Source organism: Acomys minous, assembly GCF_964271855.1.
Source record: "Acomys minous genome assembly, chromosome: 17".
Classification (NCBI taxonomy): Eukaryota; Metazoa; Chordata; class Mammalia; order Rodentia; family Muridae; genus Acomys; species Acomys minous.
The window spans coordinates 42,113,451-42,137,634 of NC_140500.1; the positions used below are offsets into that span (position 1 = coordinate 42,113,451).

Genomic DNA, 24,184 nt, shown 5'->3' on the forward strand with positions numbered 1-24,184 from the left:
ACCAAATTACTTGCAGAGATAGAGATAACAGTCTTACCCCTGAATTCTTCCAGTTTCTTTCTGCTCATTTGCCCAGATAAAATTGTGTTGACTAGCAAAAAGTTTTTATGATTCAGAAGAAAAGCAAAACAAACTTGTATTATCTCATCATTAAATTGAAGCACTACTGTTTCATTGATGCTCAGAGGCTTGGGTTTAATACCCAGCCTGGTGATGATCAACATTTTCTTAAATGGTGTTGGTCCAAGTCATCTCACAAGTCAACAAATTTTGTACTGCAAGGTCCTTGGGGAATTCTGAAGCCATGGATAATAAAGTTTGTTTTATAAATTATATACCTAAGATATAACCAATAGTCAATAATAAAATAGAATATATATAGCAGCATATTCCAATAACAGTTACTAAAAATAATCTCTCTTTCTTAAAATATCTTACTCTGTGGCACTTACAAGAAGCATGTGGCCCACTGAAAACTGACACTGTAGAAAAGGAGGCTATGTATAAGGAGGGGACTTGCTCCGCAGTAGAGCTCTGAGGAAAGATAAGCCACTGTCTGTGATGTGAAACTACCCTTAGCAATGAAATAGTTTCATCACACACATGTGTGCACACACACTTGCACACATATGCACACACACACACACACTCACACACACACACACACACACACACACACACACACACACACACACACACACACACACCACACGCACATACTGCACATACTGCCTCTTTTCCAGCAAAGCAAACTGGCCTACCAGGTGTCCACCTATGGAAAGTAGCTGAGAAGCATGGTTTGCCCTTAATTATATTCTCTTTTCATATGATTTTCCATGTTATTTTTTTCCAACACTAAACTCTGAGTGAGTTTACAAGATGCAAGTGCCTATGTCCATCCACCATCCATGCACCCTTTGAATGATATTTTCCCAGGTCCCTTATTTAGGACTCTGGTTAGAGCTATACATCCTACCTCTCATGTCTCTTAGCATCATTTTCATAACTTTTATTGTTTCTCTGGCCCATGTTCTGGAATAATGTTTAACACTTCCGTCATTCATCTTCAGCTACATACTTATCAATGATTTTAGTTTTTAATATTTTTTCTTTTCCCATCTAAGAGTTCTACTTGTTACTTTTCTAATTTACTTGATGTTTAAATTTACTCTTGCATACTGAATTTATCCCTTTTGCAATACACTTGGGTGTTTGTGAAGATGGTAACTTTTTAGTCTCCTTTAGTAGGCTGGTAACAAATATTCATCTGTGACTCTCAGTACAGTTCCTCATTTATAGCACATGTGTCTCTGTTCTTTTTTTCTTCACACCCCCATTTTGGCCTGCATCTATATACTGTATATAATATATTCTTCAGTGTGAGTGCCATTACTGTTTGAACCTAGAAAATAACCTAAAGAAAATACAATAAGGCAGAATTATTTAGCAGCTATGCTTGCTACTACAGCTAACTCAGGAGAAAGCTGAGGAGGATTGCTAGTTCAAAGCCCAGCCTGGATTGCATAGAGAGTTTGAACTCAAGCTACTTAATGGGACTTTCAAAACTAAAAACAAAAGAGGCCCAAAGATTAATAAAGCTCTTTGTATATACAAGGTCCTATGTTCCAGTTCCTAGTTCCACAAGCAATAAGCAAACAAAAACCAACCAAAGAACAAACATGTTTTAAAGCAAAATTGATACAGAACATATTGGAATACTTACAGAAAAGTTGCTTATATGCAATTACAATCGCTTGTTTAAGTTCTGGTTACTCATATACTAATTCACCTCTGTACAGCCATCTAAAAAGACTGGCACTCTTCACTGACTAGAATTATGCACAATTTGGCACATGTTTTCTCTGTGTCTAAATATTTCTCATCCTTCTCATCAACTAAGATCTAAAGATGAACCTCCCCTCCAAAGCTCAGAGATGGCTTGTAGTACTTTAACATGTATTGTTCACAAGAACTTTCAAGTTCTCTCTGTAATGGGTTAAAAAAGTAGCCTTCTCATGCCAGTTGTGAATTATCTTTACTTTTGTTTGCATCAGTCTCCTAAGGAACATTTTTTTAGGCAGCTTACACTGAAGTAAATTGATGTCTCACAAAAGAATGGCTCATGGATTAGAGACTAACAAGAGACCAGAAGTTAAACAGCATCTTGATTGAATTACCAAACTCCTCCATCCCTCTCCTGTGTCATCTATTAAGTGAGGATTATTATGACACAGATTTATGTGATTTTCTTCTAACCTGTGCTATATCCCAGGACACAAGCATTCCGGCTGTCTATAACATTTTTATTGTAATCATTGACTAGATGTCATTCTTAGAAAATAGCTAGACAGTGTCCTCAAGGGCAGGTCATCTAACCTTCATAGTACATAAAGTGTTCGGTATTGGTGAACTTTATATTTATAAAATTTATAAAAGATTTTGTTGTCTGTGAACACTTTGCTTGTCAGTACTTTTTATAAAGAAAATCATATTTGCTTCAGACCTAAGGATTTGGGTTCAGATACCTGAAAGGAGATTCTTATGAAAATGAATAACTATTTTGCAAGAGAAATGCAGAGAAATGTCTCTAAGCATCACGTGTAGGAGGAGAGTATAATACATGGGGCTGAGGGAGGGTGCATAATGCTAAACTATTTATTTTGGCACATTGGAAACATTGTAAAAACCTGCGACTTACATTGTGATATCATGTTTAATACATAAATGTATATGTGCTCATTTGAAAAAAAAAAGCATGCAGTAACTTCTAGTATCTTCTTTCTCTGAAGGCTAAAGCCAATATCCTATCTAACCAGGCACCACACTTTGTTTAATCTACGTGGTATTGTACAATGAATCTTAAAACCACTTTAACTCAAAAATTACAGCTCTGTTTCTTAAACATGTCACTTTTTCACCATCCTCTATCTCTAGCCCAGGCTACTCTGGGACTGGCTATGTAGCCAAGGATATCCTTGAGTAGTGATCATCCTGCCTCTAGCTCCAGAGTGCTGATATTGAAGATGTAAGCCAACACAGCCAGTTTTCAGGGGTGGCTGGATATTGAACATAGGGTTCTGTGCATGCTTGGTAAACATTTTACCACGTGAACTACCACGGCTTTAGTTTTTAAAAGATACATAGCATAAAACCCATAAACACCAATTCTACCTGTTCAGAGAGCTATAAATCTATCAATACAGAGATCACCCCATCTTCAAAAGGATAATTGTCTTTAGGATTGTGAGAGTGGCTATTTGCTGCCACTTGTATTATGTGCAAACTACAGATTGTTGTGCAGTTATAAACATTGTTTTTGTAGTTATATTTTTATCAAGGTTTAACAAATGGATGCCAGAATAAAAGGTTGTCTACTGCAAAAGAGAGAAGGGCAAGCATATGTATTTGCAGAAATACAAAATATGTTTTTATTAGCTGCCAAGTCTTCTTTATGTCTTTATGCTAGCTTTCTTATTTACATTAAGTGATCAAATGTTAGTAACTATTCCTATCCCTACCCAACACGCACTTGTACTTTGCATAAGCTTTTTAGTTTTTGCATTTTGTCATTGTTGATTTGTTTTTGCTTCGTGAAGAATCTAAACTTAGGAGCAAAGAAAGCAACATTTTATAGCACAAATGGAAAGTATTTAGGAAACATATGTACATATATTTTGTATTTTCGTGTGTGTGTATGTGTGTGTGTGTGTGTGTGTGTGTTTAGCATGCCTGTGGAGAACAGAGTTGATGTCTGTCACCCTCCTCGACAGCTTTTTCATCTCACTTTTTCAGACAGCGTCCTCCACCCTGGAGTCCACAGATTGGCCTGGACCTACTGTCCAGCAAGCTCCAGCGGTCCTTCTGTCTGTGTACCCTAGAACTTGGATTATGGGTGCATGCCACACCTAGTTCTTGGCATGGATGCTAAGGAGCTGAATTGCAGTCACCACACTTGTGCAGCAAGCACTTTACCCACTGAACAATCCTCAGAAAACAATCTTCACATTATCGCTCATTACTTCTCTTCCTGCCAAATTTTATCGCTGGTTTATTTTTGTACCTTTATACCACTTATACATATGCCTATTTAATAAATCCAAAGTCATTTCAGCACATCACAGTATTATAAACTTTATGTGACCTATTTTAACGTATTTATACTTAAGATAGCTACTTTAGTTACTTTGTTCTCCTAGCCACAAGTCCGCATGCACAGGTAGGTTGCTGACATTTGAACACCGCTGTAGGATGTTCTACTGCCCAATCAGCTTTCGCAGATCTTCCCCCTAACATCTCGCTCTCTGGAAGGAATCTCCACTTTGCTGTGGAGTTTGCTCATGCACCGTGAATGCATTCCAGCGTTGTAGAGCTAAGCTTGGGGTAGGCTGCTAAAGCATGGAAACGGGAACAGCTTGGTGTTAGGTGTGTGGGTTTCTCCTCTATCTCCTTGTGTGCTGCTGTCGCTGTGCCCTGAAGGCCTCTGCTCCCTTTGGTTATATAATTTGTATCTTCCTCTTCCTTCATCTGCCCTTTTCTGCATACCAGCTTCTGTGACCAGGTTGAGTGCAGCACCTGGCACACAGTGGGTCTCCTGGGAACGTTAGTGGCATAAACAAGAAAATGCATCGTAGCATTCCTGTTAATGAAATGATGGACATTTGGAAAAGGCAGTATTTGGTCCAGCTGTTTGCATGTTTTATGTCTGCTGTCCACCAGGTGCGGTACTGGAACAATGGAGGCGAAGAAGAAGAATCATCCAGCAAACTGAAAGTGGCAGGAAATCAGACATCAGCTATGATCCGAGGCCTGAAGAGCAACCTGGCATACTACACAGCTGTCAGGGCTTACAACAGTGCAGGTGCTGGTCCCTTCAGTGCCACAGTTAACGCAACCACCAAGAAAACCCGTAAGTAGATACTCGTTTTTTCACTTTTTGAATGTGAAGAAAAGGACTGCATTATCAGCGATAACCTCCTTCATCACCTGAATAGATAACTCACGTCATTGACCCCACTGTGTCATAAATCCTACTTCCATGCCCTGGCAAACTCAGAGGCCTCAGCACTGCTACCCTCACAATATCCCTAGCTCTCTAGGTAGACTATCCATTGGAACATCAATGTGCGTTGTTGGGAAATACACTTGTGGGTGTGAAGTCCATCTAGTCTTCATTTTAAGTGTGATTGGCTTTGTGGGTCCACCATCATGGGGTTTTCTAAAGCTTGGCATAACCTTGATATCGGGAAGGTGACAATACCATCTGGGACCCTGTTTTCTAAGCCTTCCTCACATTTATTTAAAAGATTCCAAAATGAACTAAAAGGTTATAATAATCAGTCTGTGTGGTCCACATGAATAGATGCACATGTTGGCATATTTGTTTTCACTAGTTCATTTCCGTTCTTATATCTGCCACTCTTCTCCACCCCAATTCCTTCCAACACCCCAATACCAGGTAGAGGAGACAGAAGCTTAGTGGGGAGAGGAGCCATTGAGCTCTTTTTAGATTACTCCCTGATGCTTAGGGTGCTGAGTTCCTTCGAGCAGGTCCAATCTTTGTCTAGTCAGGTTAGCTCCAATGTCTTCTAACTGTTTCTTTTCCCATGATCACCTGACAAACCAGCAGCAGCAGAAGCAGGAACCAGCAGGAGGAACAGCCGTGCCTCCTCTCTTGGGGCTCTGGTCTTTTTATATCCCCCTCTAAAGTCCCCTAAACTAAACTATCTTCAGCTGGCAGAATCACGCCCCTGCCAGAGCACACATGAAGCAATAGTCTGCTGCTGTGGACAATCTGAAGGAGCCCCTGGGACTAAAACAAATAAACCAAAAAAAAAAAAAAGTTTACAAAACATACCTAGGTTTTTAAAGAAACCAAAATTCTCACTACATGCACACAAAAATTCTATCCAGCAATGCCAATGTTGTCTTTGTAGATGATTCTTTGTCACCTTTGTATTCACGGTTAAGATAATGAGCTTTGATGATGTTACAATTAAATTAGTCATCGGGAAAGACAGTTATTTGCATTTAGTTACTTTTGTAAGTGCATCCACTGTAGTTTGAACTGTTCTGTTAGTGCCACTGAGATCACAGCTAAAAAGCAGCTGAGAAAATTCCATGTCTCAAACACTTGATGATCATTCCCTTCTGATTTCAATCTGAAGATGAGGAAAGCAAGGCACAAAGGGGTTAAGTACCATCAGCACACTGGCATTTTTCGTTTGTTCATAATGGTTTTCTTGATTTATTTTCTAAATTTACTGTGCTTTACAAAGTTTAGATAGAAAAGAAACAACTGTTGTTCTTGCTTGACACTTGAGTGGATACGTTTAGTTGACAGATTGTCCAAATTTATTTGAAAGCATATACTTATTGCCTAAGTTTCCACGAATGTCAGTAATATGTAGAGGAATACTATAGATAAGCAATATTATAATGCTGATAATTTAAAATATACATGAAGCATAATCTTACTACTTTGGATGTTAATTAACCACTGTCACTTGATGGAGGAAATTTGTATGTTTATCTTTGCATTATTTATAAAAAAGAAAAAGTGTGGCTAGCAGCTTATTAGCATAATGAGCACTGCAGCGCAACAGTGTAGCAGCAAAGCCATTTATTCCCTTTTGTAGCATCCATTTGTAAGCAACCCACTAATGTGAGGACTTAACATTATCCTTGCTTAATTACTAGGGAAAGTATGACCTAGTCTCTTATGAATAACACATAGTTAGACCAAGAATGTGCTATTTGAAAATACATATATGGAAAAATGGTCTGTATTTACAACTTCTCGGTAAAGGTATTTGGCTCTCTTGGCAATAATTCAGTATTACTAAGGCTTAACTACTCCTCATTATTCACGTGTTAAAGCCAGCACCAATAAAAACTTGCTGATTGCAAAAATACATTCAAGCAGACTTACTTGGCTCCTTCCACTGACTTAATAATCAATGTGATTGCTCACTAGGAAAAATGTAAAAGACAACATGGTGGGCTGGCAAGATTGCTTGCTTGGTAAAGATACTTACTTTTCAGCTTGAAGACTAGAGTTTACTGAAACCTACACAAGAAAAGAACTAGTTCTCTTAAGACAAGTGTCTTCTGACTTTCACAATGTGATATGGCGCATTCATATGTACACATACACAAACACATACTCACAAACACACACATACTCACACACACATACATGCACACACACACACTAAAACCTCTAAAATATAAAAGACATGATGAGGCTGGAGAGATGGCTCAGTGGCTAAGAGCACTGACTGCTCTTCCAGAGGTCCTGAGTTCAAGTTCCAGCAACCACATGGCTGCTCACAACCATCTATAATGAGATCTGGTGCCCTCTTCTGGCCTGCAGGGGTACAAGCAGCCAGAACTCTATATACCTAATAAGTAAATAAATCTTAAAATAAAATTTAAAAAACTTTAAAAGACATGATGATATCAGAAGCATCAGTGATGAACTTAGTGACTTGGGGAAAGGAAAGGAAGAGCAGAGCCATGTGTTAATAAGAATATCTTGATAATACACAGTGAACGAAATAAAGTCTTAAAAAATAAACCAAACTCCTTTATAATGGAGAGACGGCATGGAAAGCCAAATTTTCACATAATGATAATGATACTTATTGTTTTAATAGTTATCACCTAGCAACTTCTGCTCACAGTTCATCACTCTGTTGGTGCACTGATTCCTAATTCTTGTGACAGCACTGACTTGGAAGCTATTTGTGTCTTCATTCTATGAACGAAAAGGCTAAGCCACGGGAAGTTTAGATTTCCCAAAAAAGATGGCAGAGCAAATGATAGGACAATCATCCAGAGAGTCTGTAACACTGTCTCCTCCTCTCTTCCAAACATATACTTAGAGCATCCATGTCCTTTTCAATGCTACTGTTTATGGTGATTTTGCTCTGTGCTTGGGGACTGGCTAAAATGCCCAGAAATAGCCAGGAATCCAGGGCTGAACCCGTCTTCTCCTTGTACTGATGTTCACCTACACCTGCACATTGTTCTACAAAAGTTGCTAACAGGGTTCTCTAAAATGTATGGGAAATTTCATAAATTCTTTAGTCGTCTCAAATTTGCATAAAAGGAACATGTATTCCTTTTTAAAATTATGCTAGTGATTTTTGAAGCATGTACCAAAATAGAATAAGACAGCATCTTTCATCGCTATTTCTGATGTTGATACTGGCAGCTTTGTATAATCATCCTAGGCATTGATGAGGTTTAGTTTCAAGTCCTATTTAAGAATTTTGGCAAGGCTCCCATGATTATCACTTGAAGAAATCATCTGTATGCTGCAGGTATAAAGAGCTGAGATACTATTTTTGATTCCTGGTGTGGTCTCAGTTTTCTCCTCCAGTTCATGAACTTTACAGAGAGTCTTCTGTGCCTTATTCACCCAGACGCCATGCCCAGCCCACTCCCAGCACATGGCAGCCTCTCATTAAATGCTAACTGGATGGCTGAGTGGATAAATGAAAGCTAAAGCAGGCCAGCTTGAGCTACTGTTATTAATCAAATGTACTTCCTCTTGACTGCACTTTGTGAATTCAGAATGTATGCTGCAGCCTTTTACGGTCTAGTTTAAAATTTGCAAGCTGTGTGTCCTTGTAATCATGGGATGCAGCGTGCAAAGATTTCCACCAATGCTGACTGTAGGTGATTGTAAAAGAGTAGAAGGATTCCCAAGTAAAGCACTGTAGCTTCCATTAAACACTTAATTTTTGATATCTAAATTCTTGTGCTTTCTAAAAGCATTTTTGACTTAACAGTAATTAGCCTCTTCAGTAATTGAAGATGGGTTTCTGTCACTCAAAAGCCAAAGAGAGGCCACTCTTCTCATCATCCACCTAATGAGGCTAATGAGAAAAATTTGCAGATGGCTTGAAAATGATTGGAAATGTTGACTTCTAAAGGGAAACATATTGACAGTCTCATGTCCAGAATTGGTAATAATGAATCTATGGAACAGATACCCAGCATCCTGTGCGATAAAGCTCCATTAGCAGTTCTGATTGCAATATGGAAGGATTCAGGCCAACATCTTCAAACGTCAGCTAATTGAATTCCACACTGAGTCTTTCTCAAGCTGAGTTCTCCATCTTGTCCCTCATCCTGACACTTACCCATTCTAACACCCCCAGACACAGCTCATTATTTTCTTTCTTAGGCCCCAGATCTCAGGCATCCTTGAATCTCTTGTAGTGTGTGTGTGTGTGTGTGTGTGTGTGTGTGTGTGTGTGTGTGTGTGTGTGTAGTATTAATTTATTGTGTGAGAACATGTGCAGGCCTAAGCAGGCCATAGCACATGTGTTGTGGTTGTCTGAAGATAACTTTCAGGAGAAATCCTTCTCTTCCCCATGTTGAGTTGTAGGGATTGTGCTCAGGTTATCTGGCAAGGACTTCACCCCAAGCCACCTTTCTCCCCCTTAATTTTGACTCTTAGAACTGACTTGGAATTGAGTTCTGAATGTATCAAGACTCTACCACTTCCCATGGCCTTGGGAGTAGCTCAGCAGGGGGAAGAGCTCAATGGGTAAGCACGCAAGCCTGAGTTCAAGTCCCTTGAGCCCACATAAGGCCAGAGTGGTAACTCCATTGCTCTACAGCAAGCTGGAAGGAAGACACTAGAGCATCCCTAGAATCTCTTCACCCACCTTGCTGCAAATGCAGAGCAAACCAGGGACTTCCACCCAGGTGGAAGGAGAGGTACTTTCTTATACCAGGAGTTGTCTTCTAATCTTGAGAGGTGCATCATAGCAAGTATATCTCCACTTGTCTACCCATATGATCTGTCTCCCTCCCTCCCTCCCTCCCTCCCTCCCTCCCTCCCTCCCTCTCCCTCTCTCTCTCTCTCTCTCTCTCTCTCTCTCTCTCTCTCTCTTTCTCTCTCTCATACACCACACGCACACACACGCACACGCACACGCACACACACACACTGCATTCACAGTGGCTTCTCTGGAGCGAGCTGCTTCTGTCCTTCCCAAGATCAGAAATAGCCCTCTTGTTCAGCAGTATTTGCCTCTCATAAGCCAGGATGATTTTGTGGCCATCACTCCCCTGCTCAGAACTTTCGATTCACTTCCCATCTGTTTAAAATAAATGTTAAATCCTTAAAATCCTCCACCTAGGCTCATATAAGCCAACTTCCAGCTCCGGCACCAAATCATTCACTTCTTCCTGTTTCCTGACCTTGTTAATTGCACACTCACTTCAGAACTGTGACATTTGCTGCCCCCTATGCCTAGACAAATCTTCCTGTCGCTATTCAGGAGACATACTCCTTGACACTCTCAGAACTTCACATCTCAGTGTGCTGCCTGACTGCCCTACTGAAGCATATAGCCTGGCATCTCCCAAAAGTCCTGTCTCTTTCCCTACTTTATTCATTTATGTGCCCTTGATCATTAGCCCACAGGCTCCATTTTATATGTGTTTATTTTTTATTTTTAAAATTATGTTTCATTCATTCCATATTCATCTCTGAGTGGATTTTGTAGGTGTTTATACCATAGGACACATGTCGCTATCAGAGGATAAGTTGCTGAATTTGGATCTCATCTTCTCCCATCAGCTTTGACAGCAAGTACTTTTGCCCACTAGACCATGTTGCCGGCTATAGATGTACTTACTTTATACCCTCACCTCTCCTTGACTTGAATAACAACTCATTCAAGGAAGAGAGTTTTACTTCATTTCATTGTTGTTTTATTATTCTAATAATCATAGTCAGACTCAATAAATACTGGTCAACTCTTTAACTTCTGCTACTACTCATACTAACACCATTTGAGTCCAGTCCACTTCTCTGGGTAGCAACAGAGAGACTAGGTGTCCCACTGTCTATGAAAGTAGAATCATTAATCATTTTGACAATTCTCCTCAGATCTGCATGGAATCCTTACTGGATTCCTAGGTTAAAAATGATGGGTTAACCAATTGCTAGAAAAACCAGTTTTCCTGCCTTGAAAACCATGGGCATACCTGCGCATCACAAAGGAGTCTGTCAGTCACTGGGCAGATCTGGGCCCAGGGGTCCTGCTCAAACTATGGCACCAGCCAAGGACAATATGTGCAGTAAACTTCGAACCCATACCCAGATCTAGCCAATGGACAGGACATTCTCCACAGTTGAGTGGACAGTGGGGTTCCCCATATTTGACCACATTCCCTGGATGGGCACTCAGAGCAAGGATAGCAGGCTACCAAGAAGAGACTTGATACCCTATGAACATATACAGGGGGAGGGGGTCCCCCTCAGTCACAGTCATAGGGGAGGGGAGTAAGGGGAAAATGGGAAGGAGGGAGGAATGGGAGGATACAAGGGATGGGATAACAATTGAGATGTAATATGAATAAATTAATGAAATATATTTTTTAAAAAGGAAAAACCCAGGGAGGGTTTGTTTTGTCTTCGTTTTGTGGCTGTGAAGTTGACTCTGTGCCAGGAAGATAGGCAAGTTCATCCACAGTCAAGGGAAAGAGATAGATCAATGCTGGGGTATAGATGGCTCTTTCTTCTTTTCATTTTTATTGAGTCCAGGACCACAGCCCAAGGAATGGTACTGCCCACCTTTAGAATGGTTTTCTACATCAGTTAAATCTTCTTGAAAACATTCCTGTAGGCACAAACACATGCATGATTAAAGTAATGAAAATGAGTAATTAAGAAAACAGTTTTCAATGGTATGATGTATTTCGTCCATTTCTAACACTGGGTGAAACAATGTATATCTAGGTACTAGGTAGACAGGAACTCTGAGTTATTTCATTTTCCCACAAATCTCACTTGTTTAACCAGCCTAATTAGAAATGGTGATGGTCTTCTCAAGCAATGTCTAAGTTCACAATGTACTTTTCAGGTACTGATGCTTACATTCACTTAAATGGAAGTCATCTTCTTATCATTAAGTGGCCAAGAAAAAGTATGGAAAAACATACTGAGTTCTGTATAATTGACCACAACAAGCATGTACTCTGAAAATTCTACGTTTCCCAAGGCAATTCCAGTATCCCTACCACCACTATGGAAATATCACTCTTGAAAACTATACACCATAAAATCCTCAATGACAGCAGCCTCAATGATATATCATACCATTGAAATCCACTATTTACAGGAGAAAATCATCAAGTGCCCAATAAGACCCCAGTATGATCCCGTAACCCAAAATGTCATTATAAGTACCACTTTCAATATGCTTCCCAGATTTCTATTCAACAGATATTTTCTCTTTGGTTCTGTGTTTGGTTACCTGTATATTATATAAGTACATATGGTGGCTGGCTTATTTATAATTTGGTACAATTTAAAATCACTTTGGGAAAGAGTTTTGTTGATGCAGAGTCTAGATCAGGTCACCTTGTAGACAACTCAGTAGGCAGGAGGGGAGGTGCCCTGGCTATGTTAATCGATAGAGAATAGCCATCCTGAAGTGAATGCTACTGTTTCCTAGTATTGAGTCTGCCCTTGTGCAAGAGCAGAGAAAGCCAGCTGAGCATGAGGCATGCATGAGCGTCCATTTCTCTCTGCTATTGGCTGCGGATGTGATATGACTAGTTGCTTCAAATTTTACCTTAATTTCCCCCACAATAGCAATCTGCAACCTGAAACTGTGAACTAAAATAAGCTCTTTCTCCCCTTGTTGCTTTTTTTTATTTCTATCAGGGTGTTCTATCACAGCACTAAGAATAAAACCAGGACACCATGTATGTGTTCTATCCATCTCACCTTGACTCCAGGCCGCCAATTGTTCAGTTGTTTTCTCATTGACAAATGTGTCTTCTGCCCTGGCTTCACCTAGGCATAACCATATCATTGTCATTCGCTCTTTGCAGACAGATGTCTATAAAACAACTAGAATCTCTAATAAAGCTGATGTTGAAGAGTTTTTTAAAAACAAACAAACAAACAAACAAACACAAAAAACATCATGATGGATGCTTAAAGGTAGACCACAATAAAAAAGTATTCTTGGAGTAGTGCTACTCTATTTTATAATAACTTAATCTTCCTGGGAATTTTAGAGATCATAGCACAATTTATATTGTGCTATAAGTCCAATGAAATACCATCTTTAAATTAAAAAAAAATTAGATTTTTTTCATTATTTTCTATTTTATATCATACTGTCAAAATAGATATTTATTCGACACAGAAAATATCAGTAGTCAAATCTAGCAAGTCATTTTGAAATGTAGACCACCTGTTCAATTAAATCAGGAGATCTGGCCCATGTCATGCTGTTGTATATCCTACTCCTGGATGGGGGGAAGCACAAACCATGAAGTTAGCAGTGCTACAAAATACAGTGTATTCATCTCAGGGACTTTCCTACTTTGCTACTTGATTTCATGCCTTCAGATGCCCACCATGTGGCTTTGAAGGTGTATACATTGCTGCTTAACAAGATCTGCATTAGGTTGAGTTTACAGTCAAATAGTGCTAACTATTTGGACACTGCTGTGTGAGCAATTGTCACAATTCTCTCCCTGACTTTCACTCCTCTACAAGTCACATATAGCAGGCACCTTACTGTGTTTGCGGGATTGAGAATGGTTTGTTTCACTTAGCCTAGTGGCCTCAAGCTTCATCCACATTCTAGCATGTGTTAGATTCCTGGTTCTTTATAAGACAAGCAATACCCCATCCATTAGCACATTTTGTTTATGCCTTCCCCTGTGGATGGAAACTTGTAAGTAGTTTGTCTTCATCCTTGGACCACTGTGAGGGGAGCTTCTATGAACACACATGGATAGTCTCCCTTACCTCTCTGGGTTGGGCCCATTACAGAAATGAGTATGATTGCAGTAGAGCATACTAGAGATTAAGTAACTCGTGTCAAAGCTCATTCTGTATTGCCCAATGCACTCAGATAGTTACTAAAGGCTAGTTTGTAACCTTAGGAGCTGGAAGAATGCCGCTTGAGTTAAGAATTACCCAGGCGGTGGTGTTGTTACCAGTGGTAGCAAGAAATTGATGGGTACCATTTTTAACATTTTAAAAATTAAACAGGAGCCATTAGCTTCATTTTAGAGTACACACAAAAATGTGATTAGCATATCAAGCTGGCTCTTATGTAACTATCATTGTTTGGAGTGAGTCTAAAAATTATATTTGTGGGGTTTTTTAAAGGCTTTTTTTTCTTTTTTGTTTATTCTTTTGCTTTAGTATCTTTATAAAAAATGAAAATGGGCATTGGAGAGATGTCTCAGCAGTTAAGAACACTTGTTGTTTTCCTACAGAATGCAAGTTCATTTCCCAGCACCTACATGGGCTTCAGTGGCTTACAATACCCTGTAAATCCAGCTCCAGGGAATCCAGTGAATTCTGCCTTCTGTGTGTACCTGTACACACATGCACACAGAGTCAAAAGTAAAAACACATAGACATGTGCATAAGTAAAAAGAATTTTTAAAATGACCAAGTAACGAAACAGTGAAATGAATAAGGAAGAGCAGTCAGACACAGGGAAGAAAAATAAAAAGAATAAAAACACACTCTATTTTCATTATTAAATTATTTGACTTTCTCATAGTTTTTCTTTCTTTTTTCCTTCCTGTTTTCCTTTTTGTCATTTTAAAAAGTATTCCTCTCAGGCTGGATTCATTCAACTCGTGTGCCTAACGATTTACACCAGGCACACCACCATGCACTGTCATTTCTTCTCTAAAGCTGGTGTTGGGGTAGGTAATGCAGCCCAAACAACTGAAACGTTCGACAACCTGTCAGCACACATATGTTGATAGAACAATCATGATGCAATGCATTTTCTGAATTTTATCAAGTCAAATCAGGCCCACCCTTTAATGCTGCTGCCCGTTTCCTGGACAACAGACTTAGGGATGATGTTCTCCGTACATCCATGGCACCAATACAGAGTGACTAGAACACAGTCATCAATAATCCAACCCTAAGAGGCTACTATTAATGTTATTATTAAAGCCTTATAGCTCAGTACTAGCTGACTTAAACTCATTGTTAGTATCCAGACACAAAAACATTTAAAGCTACATAGCATCCTGTTAGTGAGGACACAGTAAACTAAAGAGGGTGCATGCAATACCATCTTGTTTGGGGTATGCATCCCATATGTATCTGAGAGTGTTTCCATTTGTAAGTACAGCTGTATTTTCCTTCCAGCATGAGGTAATGATGATGTTCTGAAATTTCCCTGGAAAGGCAATCTCTTGGGGGCATTTTCCCATTACAAATCCAATTATTGAAATCACAGCCTGCATTTCAGTGTACAGGGATGAACTGTTTCCGTATTATTGTAGGCGTATATGATGCCGTTGACAAATTAGTAAGACGTTTGTTGTTTTGTGAGTGAAAAGAAACTGAATATTTAGTGTCCCTTCCACTGCTCAGTAAACAAATGGAAACTGCCACTTCTTACTCCATTCCATAACCCCCGCCACACACACATACACACATAGACACCCCAGCACCTCACCAGAATAATTTTCCTATCTTGTGTTCTTGTGAAGGAACTAGCTGTAAAATCAAGTCTATAAAGTTCAGAGAGTTTCATTAATTCTCTAATGCAATTCTCATTAAGTTCTTTAGCCTTTCACATTATTTTTCTCAAAAACTGATTTAAACTTGGAAAACGAAGACTTTAAAAATATGGACTCTCTGCTGTGATTTTTCATGTGTGTAGCTATGAGAATGAATCTGAGTAATCCTGATTTTTTTATTGCCTCTCGTTTTGCCCATCTCATCATATGAGGAGACTTGCTTAAAAATCATCCACACTTCATTTCCTATGACTTTAATCTGCTCATTTGGCAATTTCTCTCAGACTGTAGTATGTGTCAAAACAAGCCCCATGCTTACCCTGCCTGACTCATCAACAAGGCGCCCCCTAGTGGTAGATAGTGGAATTGCCTTTCTTATGTTTTCAAGACATTTTCATGGTATGGTATGGTATGGTATGGTATGGTATGGTATGGTATGGTACGGTTTGGTGTGGTGTGGTACGGTTTGGTATGGTATCATAAGATATGGTATGATGTCGTGTGGTATGGTATCATGTGATATACTGTAATATGATAAAGCCAATTTTCTCACAATTTAAACACAGTACCCTTTTATAAAGAAACATTTTAAAGCCCCTCCTTAGTTTATTTCTTACTCCATATCTATACCATTGGTTACAAAGGAGACTCTTCTCCTTCCATGAGCGTCATAGAATATTTGTCTGCTCCATCTTAAATATGACTTTGTACCCAAATAAGTTTTAATTTCTCCCTTTTCATTTCCAGCTCCCAGTCAGCCACCAGGAAATGTTGTTTGGAACACCACAGAAACTAAAGTGTTGCTTAATTGGGAGCAAGTGAAAGCGATGGAGAACGAATCAGAAGTCACAGGCTATAAGGTCAGTAGGATGCATCTTTGCAAATGTGCTCCAAGCAAAGCTAAGTGGACTGTTTTTGAAATGTTGGTGATATGGTTTCTTATCTGCATGGCTCTGTCTGTTTTCTATCCTCATTGTAAGCATTGAACTGAGGCAGGAAGGATGGATTCTTACTGTCATTCTTAGCAGCCTGAGGAGCTCCCTAAATGTTTAGAGATGTTGGCACAAGTGAAACCATATTCATGATTCAAAGAATTTCAGTTCTATCTAACTTATGAAGCATAGTTGGGTTTCACATTGATATGTTAGATAGTCTTAAACTTTATAGTTAAAGCAAATACGGGTGCCCAGAAGGAAGATAAGATATACCCTAGAACATGAATGTGGGTTTCATTAAAAAAAAAAAAAAAAAGACTCACAGAAAATTATACATACCATGAGTGTGGCTACAATTCCCTCAAGGGAGGGTCATGCTCATTATTTGTAATCCTCAGGGAGTAACTGCTGAAAGGAATGAGACCCTATCCAAGTTCTTATACATTCCTCATTAAACCCGGTTGATTGTTACTTTATACAAACTATCAGAGACAGAATGTTAGCTTTATGTGGACAACCTTTACAACAAATATAAATGGCTCAAAATTGTTGCTTTGAGGTTGGGGAGAGGCTTTAATCAGACTCTGAAGCAAGGGTCCCCTTCACTTTTCACAAGCCCCATAATCTCCCTGTGGTTCTCTTCCACCCCGCTCATCAATAACCAATCTAACTAAGGTTTTCCATCAGAAAAGTTCAATATTCACCCATCCTCTTCAGTTTTGAGATCCTGATAATTTCACTATGTTAATCATGTTTAAAACCTATAGACCTGGCCCGGAGTGCACTTTATATTCTAGGGATATAGAACCCTAACGTCATTTTTGGAGTGACAAGGTTTGTGATGGACATAAGAGCTGACTGTATAAAAAGTGTGTTTGCTTATGTTCTCTAGGTTTTCTATAGGACTAGCAGTCAGAATAATGTGCAAGTGCTGAGCACGAATAAAACTTCAGCTGAACTTTTGCTGCCTATCAAAGAGGACTACATTATTGAAGTCAAGGCCACCACAGATGGAGGGGATGGCACCAGTAGTGAGCAGATCAGGATCCCAAGAATAACCAGTAAGTTGGTTAAACTCATTTTCCCCTTCACTTTCATTAGTGTCATTAAATCCTATAAGTCAGTGATTGATGCGCTGCCTATCCATTTCCCCAGCATGCATTTGGCATGCGTGGGGAATATAATATAAGGACAGAAGGAAAAACATTAGGATGGTGAAAACCTGGGAGAAGAAGAGGCAAAAAACATAACATTATGCACTCTTTAGCAGAATTTATTTAAACTCCTTATTTTGAGTTCTCCTGACAATTGCCATGGAATTATCTACTGAAGCCAAATTTTCTAAGTACTTCTCAAGGCTAACATTAAGCCACATGCAGGTTTTCTTTTATTATTTTAATTTTATTAATTTATTCAGATTACAACTCAGTTGTTATCCCATCACTTGTATCCTCCCATTCCTCGCTCTCTCCCACTTTCACCCTATTCCCCTCTCCTAGGTCTAAGACCAAGCAGGACCTCCTCCCCCACTATATGGTCATAGGATATCAAGTCTCATTGTAGTAGCCTGCCTATTCTTTCCTCGAGTGCCATCAGGCCTCCTCACCAAGGGGAGGTGGTCAAATATGGAGGACCAGAGTTCATGTCAGAGTCAGTCCCCACTCTCCACATAGCTGTGGAGAATGTCCTGTCCATTAGGTAGATCAGAGTAAGAGTTCAATGTTTACTACTTGTATTGTCCTTGGTTAGTGCAATAGTTTGAACAGACCCCACTGGGCCCCGATCCACCCATCACGATGTTCTTCTTGTAGGTTTCTAGGACCCTTTGGGTCCTTCTATTTCCCCATCTCCTATATTTCTCTTACCTAGAGTCTCAGTATGATGTCCTTACATCTATCCCAATCTCCTGGTAAGTGAAGACTTTCATGGGACATGCCTTTTGGGATAATGATTTCTAGGTGTGTGATGGTTCAAGCCAATAATCTCCAGACTCAAGAGTCCCAACCAGGAAAATCCTGAATTCCACACCAGCCTAGTTAGTTGAAGGACAGCCTAGGTTACATAGTGAGATTCTGTCTTTTTCCAGTTGTTCATCCCCTTCTAATTGCAGGCAATATATCAGCTATTTCAGTGAAAAAATTAAAATTTATAAGGTCATAATCTGCTTATGAATGCCGGACAGAGAGACAGGTTTTTTAAATACCTAGTTTTAATTTCACAGGTGCTTCACACTAACTTTTTCTCTGAAAATCCAATGAAATTTATTCTACTATGGAAATTTCAATTTCTGAGTTAAGGGAAACATACTCTTGCATACATATTTTCTCAGTGACAAAGCGACATAAATTGTATCTTTACTTTTAAATCCCGTCTGGAGTTCTCCAGCCTTAACTGATATACTGTAAAGCCCACCTTGTATTACTCTGTCCTGTATTTCTCAGTGACACAAATAGAATGGTCCCACCTTCCATGTGTTGGTCTTGGCTTTGTCCATAGTACTGGGCATGTAGCAAATTGTCTCTGTCATCTTCTCATTTGGAAAGCTGCTAGCCTGCAACCCCTGTATGCTCAGGTAATTAATTTTATTCCTTCTCAAGTCTCTGATGGGGTTGAACACCAGATAGTTTAGTCTTAAAATTAAGCTTAGTTATTTAGGGGTTAACATGTTTTAGGTCTATATAGATGTTTTAAGCTGATAATGATGAGATATAATAGATATTGATCCACATTCAGAATTTTAGATGCACCAAGATAGGGAAGATGTTTTCTTCAAGGCTGCTAAGTGCAAATAGCCAAAACACTAAGAATGTAACATTTATATAATTCCTGATTGTTTCATAGTTCTTTTTGCTGTAGGTAGTTCACTGTATATATGTGTAATAATATAAATATATATGAAACATAAAAATAATTATTAAAATAAATAAATAAAAGGAAGTGAGTGACATTATGACAAGATTAAAAACTTTAGTAATGTAGGAAAATTTTATTTTCTGTGAAAATATGTTGACTAAAGCACACAAACCAAACTATCCTAAGAAAATAGCTGATAGTTTTTTTTCATCACTTAACTATGAAAGTCTATAAAGGCCATTTTAGATTGGGGACTATCCTGAAAGTCTATGCAGATCAATAGACCAAAAGAGAAACTGATTTATTATGAGTATTTTAAGTTGTAATGAATATATTAAAAATTGTGTATGTGTGCACCTATATATACATGAGTGCAGTTGCCCCACAGGGCAAAAGCAGGTGTCATTCTGATTGTTTGCAGGTGGAATTACAGACAGTCATGAGGTTTTGAGCAACCTGACATGGGTGCTGTGAACTGAGCTCAGGTCCTCCCCAACAGCAGTACTCAATCTCTGAGCCAGCTCATCTCCTCAGCCCTGGCTCTTTTACCTTTTAAAATAAGGAGCACGTGCTTCTTATTCTCTAATAGTATGAGGTCTAGAGTGAAAATGACAGTATAGACAGTGGCACTGGTAACAGGACTAAGTGCTCTGTTTCTTTAGAGAAAATCAGGAGGCATTTTAGTTTGGGGACTATGTTTCTCTCTGCCTGCTTTCCCCCTTATATGTAAAATAAGAATTGTCTCCATACTTTAGCAGTACCCTTTTATGTCATTTTTTTTTTCATCCAGGGATGACTGCTTAATGTGGATAATCTGACCCTGCCTTGTTCCTGATCTTGTGAGGTCAGGTGACTACACAGGGTTGTCTTTGAAAGTGGAGTCTCTATTGATTCCTTTTACAAAAATGATAGCTCGTGTTATGAATAAAATGTATCTGCATAGAGACAAGCACATTTTCTAAATCTTTATCCTATGAATCTTTAATTAAACCATCAAATTATCTCACCAGTTGTTTGTAATCAAGTCTAATCATTTTCACAATGATGAAGTTGTTTTTGCAATTTCAATTAAAGTTAAAGTACATGAAATGAACAGACTGGAGTCATTTACTAGCACTTGGGCACATCAGTGACTTATGTGGACTCCTAGCAGCCAGAGTGATTCTAGATTAGGCTTGTGTTGTAATTTAACTTTGCTAGAACAGGCTTTACTTCCATTCTTCCGTGTCTTAGTTCATTCAAACTGCTTCATGGGGCAGGATGGGGAGAATGTGATTGAAACAGGATTTCTCTGTGCATCCTTGGCTGTCCTGAGACTTTCTCTGTACACCAGGCTGGCCTCAAACTCAGAGACTTGCCTGCCTCTGTCTCCTGAGAGCCGGGATTAAAGGTGTGCACCACCGCTGCCCAGGTCAGACTACATTAAAACAATATCATTACCTGACTGGTTTATAACTATATAATAGCTTACTCATGATGTCAGAAGCTGGAAAATCCAAGGTTGAGGTGCCTACAAATTCCTAAATGTTTTCAAAACATTCCATGTCCAAATTTTACCAAGGAAACTGGGTTCCCATTTTTGATAATTAGTCTAATTAACAAAATAAGTTAGAAATGGACTCAATAGTTTGCTTTGACTGCAGCTTTATTAGAGTTTTAGAGAAAAACAACAGGGCAGGCAAACTATAAATCTGGCAACTGTCTGGAGGAAAAAGATGGAGACCGGGAATAGGAAAAAGGCATGCCTTTGGCAATGGAGGCTAATAAGCAGCTTCATTACAAAAAAAAGAAGAAAGAAAAATAGAAAGGAAGAAAGGAGATTGGGAGCTTCAAAGCCTCAAAGAATGAGTGAGAAAGACCGGTGGGTATGGAAGTATTTGTTTAGGCTTTGGCCAATATCCAAAAAACATACAAAGAACAATAAAAAACTAACTAGGACTCAAACACAAAGAGGCCACATGGCTAGGCTCCATAGCACTTCCCATTGGAAGGTCTGCAAGTTCCTTCACTAAGGAGTTCCTGGAAAGGAAAAAAAAGTACATCATCTCATTCAGGGGATAATTATTCTTCCCATCTTAGCATAACTTCAGGGATTCAGATTTCCTAGGAGAGTGGACTGCTGGAGAGGTGTTGAAAAGGCCCAGGCATAGGGGTAGAATTTATAGTCTATTATTTTGACCAGGAGGAAGTAGGTCTGCCCTCAACACAGCCCCATTGCCTTGGCCATTTCACATGGTAATTTAAGTCTAAGGAGTGGCAAAGCTGATGCTTAAGATTCTTGAGTTACCAGGAAATCAGGGGTTGAGGTCCAAAGCCTTAAGGACCTGAAAGGCTACCACTGTAGCATTCACCACCACTGAAAATGGGATTTTAGCATGATTTTAGGGGAAGCAGAAACATTCAATCCCTAGTGTTCTGATTACAGCCCTTATTAATGAACCTTTTATTATCTTTGACAGGTATGGATGCAAGAGGATCCACATCAGCCATTTCTAACATCCACCCTGTGTCAGGTTATATCCCCGTCCTGCTGTTCTTTATTGTAAATGCTTTGTGGTGATAGGCCTTTTCTTATTATTTACTGGAAAGTTAATTGAAAAAGAGTGCTTTCTGAAACAGTGATTATGCATGTTTTTTTTTCAGTTATGTGTTTTTAAATTTCTACTCCATTATAGGTAAAATACGAATATAATAAAAACAGTAAATCCTTTTAGAGGAATCTGAAATGCCTTAATATTTGCCTGGTAAACCAAAGGAACTTGCAAATTACATACTGCAAACTTTTGATAGAAATATTCTTATGTTATGAGTTTAATCACTGCCTATGTGTGAGGCACATGCAAACATACGATACACAAAAACAAAACACACACATAACAAATAGAAACACATAGTACATATACAGCACACACACATGCACACATACACACACACACACAGAGTTTTCCTATATGACAAAGTCATTTATTCCAAATGTTCTTTTCCCATTATTACAACATTACCTGTCATACTAAAATTGCCAATTTGAATCCCTCAGATTAAAAATTCACTTAGACAGTTATTATGCTGGAAGGGTGTGGCCTGTGACTCCATAGAGTATTGTTAGAAAATGCTGTTCTGAGCTTGGGGAAGTGACATCTGTTTGTGACATGTGTTTGTGAGATTCCTTCAGTCACTTTGTTCTCTCATTTTTCAGATATTCGTTCTATAAAATAAGGTGACAATATTTCTCCTATTTGCCTTTATAGCAAGAATTCATTGTTAAAAACAAAGAAGGAAATATGAAAAGCATGGTTTCCTCCCCCACGCAGTGCCCTTGTGCAGAATGTTACAGGAAAAGGCTTTTTTTTTTTTTTTGAAGCTTGCCGGTATTGCATGTTCTCGATTGGATTATCTGTCTCGTTCAAAGGTGGAAATGGAACCTGAGTGAATATTGTAACATCTTTTCTTTTTGTTCATATTTACAAAGAAAAAGACGGAACATGGAAAGTAACACGTTTTATCCTTCCACAAAACTTAAAGTGAAATTAACTAAGGTGCATTCTTCTCCCATGTAAAAATAAGGTCTCAGCTTTGTTGAAACCCGGTAGAGAAAACCACTGTATGAAACAAAATGCATATAATTCTTCATTTTCAATTTCTGATTTCATTAACGGGCCCTCTCTCTCCGGATGGCAGAGATTTTTTTTTAAATGAAATCCCACTCTCTAGCTCATCTACTCAGGCAGGCTTCTCCATTCCCAAGTTAATTTTGTAATAGAACATGGTGGTGCTGCTGGCTTTGATACGGATGACTCAGTCTGTCAGTGTGTGCTTTTCAAAGGACTGAGGAAGCCATGACTTCACAGTAATATGTAAAAGGTACATGAAAATCAGCAGATTGAGTGCCAGACATTCAAAATCGTTTTCCTAACCTCTTACCTACCAATTTCACATTCTGCTGGGATATTTTTTTCATTTTTCCAAAGGTAGAAAAATTGGAAACTGGTGGTACAGCTCACAAGAAGCACTAAAATTAGCTGAATTCTGATACCATTTTAGTGAATCACCCTTCCTTCTAAGAGATTCCATTTAAGATAAGGTCACTATGTAAAAAGGAGAATGATTTTTTTTTAAGTTTCTCTGTAAGGTCTGTATATATTGTACATACTAAGAAGAAATATGAATGACTATTTGATTTCATATGACCATTGCTATTTCCACTAAAAAACTGGGGAAGTACTTTCTCCAATCCCTGTGTTTTATGGTACATGTGACAGAGCTATACCTTTTTATTATCCAATGACTCCTATAATTTGTTCCTATACTTTTCTTTTACAAGATGGTTATTCTCTTGTGTCCTGTTGTTTCTATTTGTATATCTCCATGAGATGTAGACACTGTTTCATATTGAAAAGTCTAAATTTTACTCTTTGAATTCCTGTGTGTGTATCCTATGGTTATCAGTATGTATTATTTTCTATTATTCTAATAAAATTTATAATAATCAAATAGTTCTGAATTATTCCTTGTGGTTTGGTGGAGGGAAACACCCACATAGGAAAGAGGGGATGCCATTAGAGTGACACTGTTGCAATCATCCTTACATTTTTCAACCAGTATTTGACTTTTATATCTTTTAGAAGAATATTTTAACATTTTTTGTTTATGCTCTACTAAGTCAGTAAAACCTGTAATTTTATACAATGACTTCTACAGTCAGCATAATTCATATGTGCATCATAGAAAGGGCTTGACAGAAGAAACAGAAAATGCTTCATAGACTTTTGATGCATAACTTCTCTCTTCATCTTGCTATCAATAGAATCACACACATTTTTGACAATAGGGTTTATTTGTCTTAGGAACAG

At 38.7% G+C, this 24,184-nt stretch overlaps 1 protein-coding gene across 2 annotated transcripts in view; it reads left to right on the top strand.

Moving 5' to 3' along the window:
* The window catches only part of CNTN3 (contactin 3), a 351,187-nt gene extending 327,380 nt beyond the window's left edge, over positions 1 to 23,807 (top strand). For both annotated transcript variants that reach the window (XM_084766357.1, XM_084766358.1), the window contains exons 20-23: positions 4,717 to 4,906; positions 16,294 to 16,406; positions 17,374 to 17,542; positions 21,794 to 23,807. In XM_084766357.1, coding sequence (XP_084622483.1) covers positions 4,717 to 4,906; positions 16,294 to 16,406; positions 17,374 to 17,542; positions 21,794 to 21,894 — 573 coding nt within the window. In that variant the 3' untranslated portion in view covers positions 21,895 to 23,807. The remainder of the gene's footprint in view (positions 1 to 4,716; positions 4,907 to 16,293; positions 16,407 to 17,373; positions 17,543 to 21,793) is intronic.
* Positions 23,808 to 24,184: the final 377 nt, after the last annotated feature.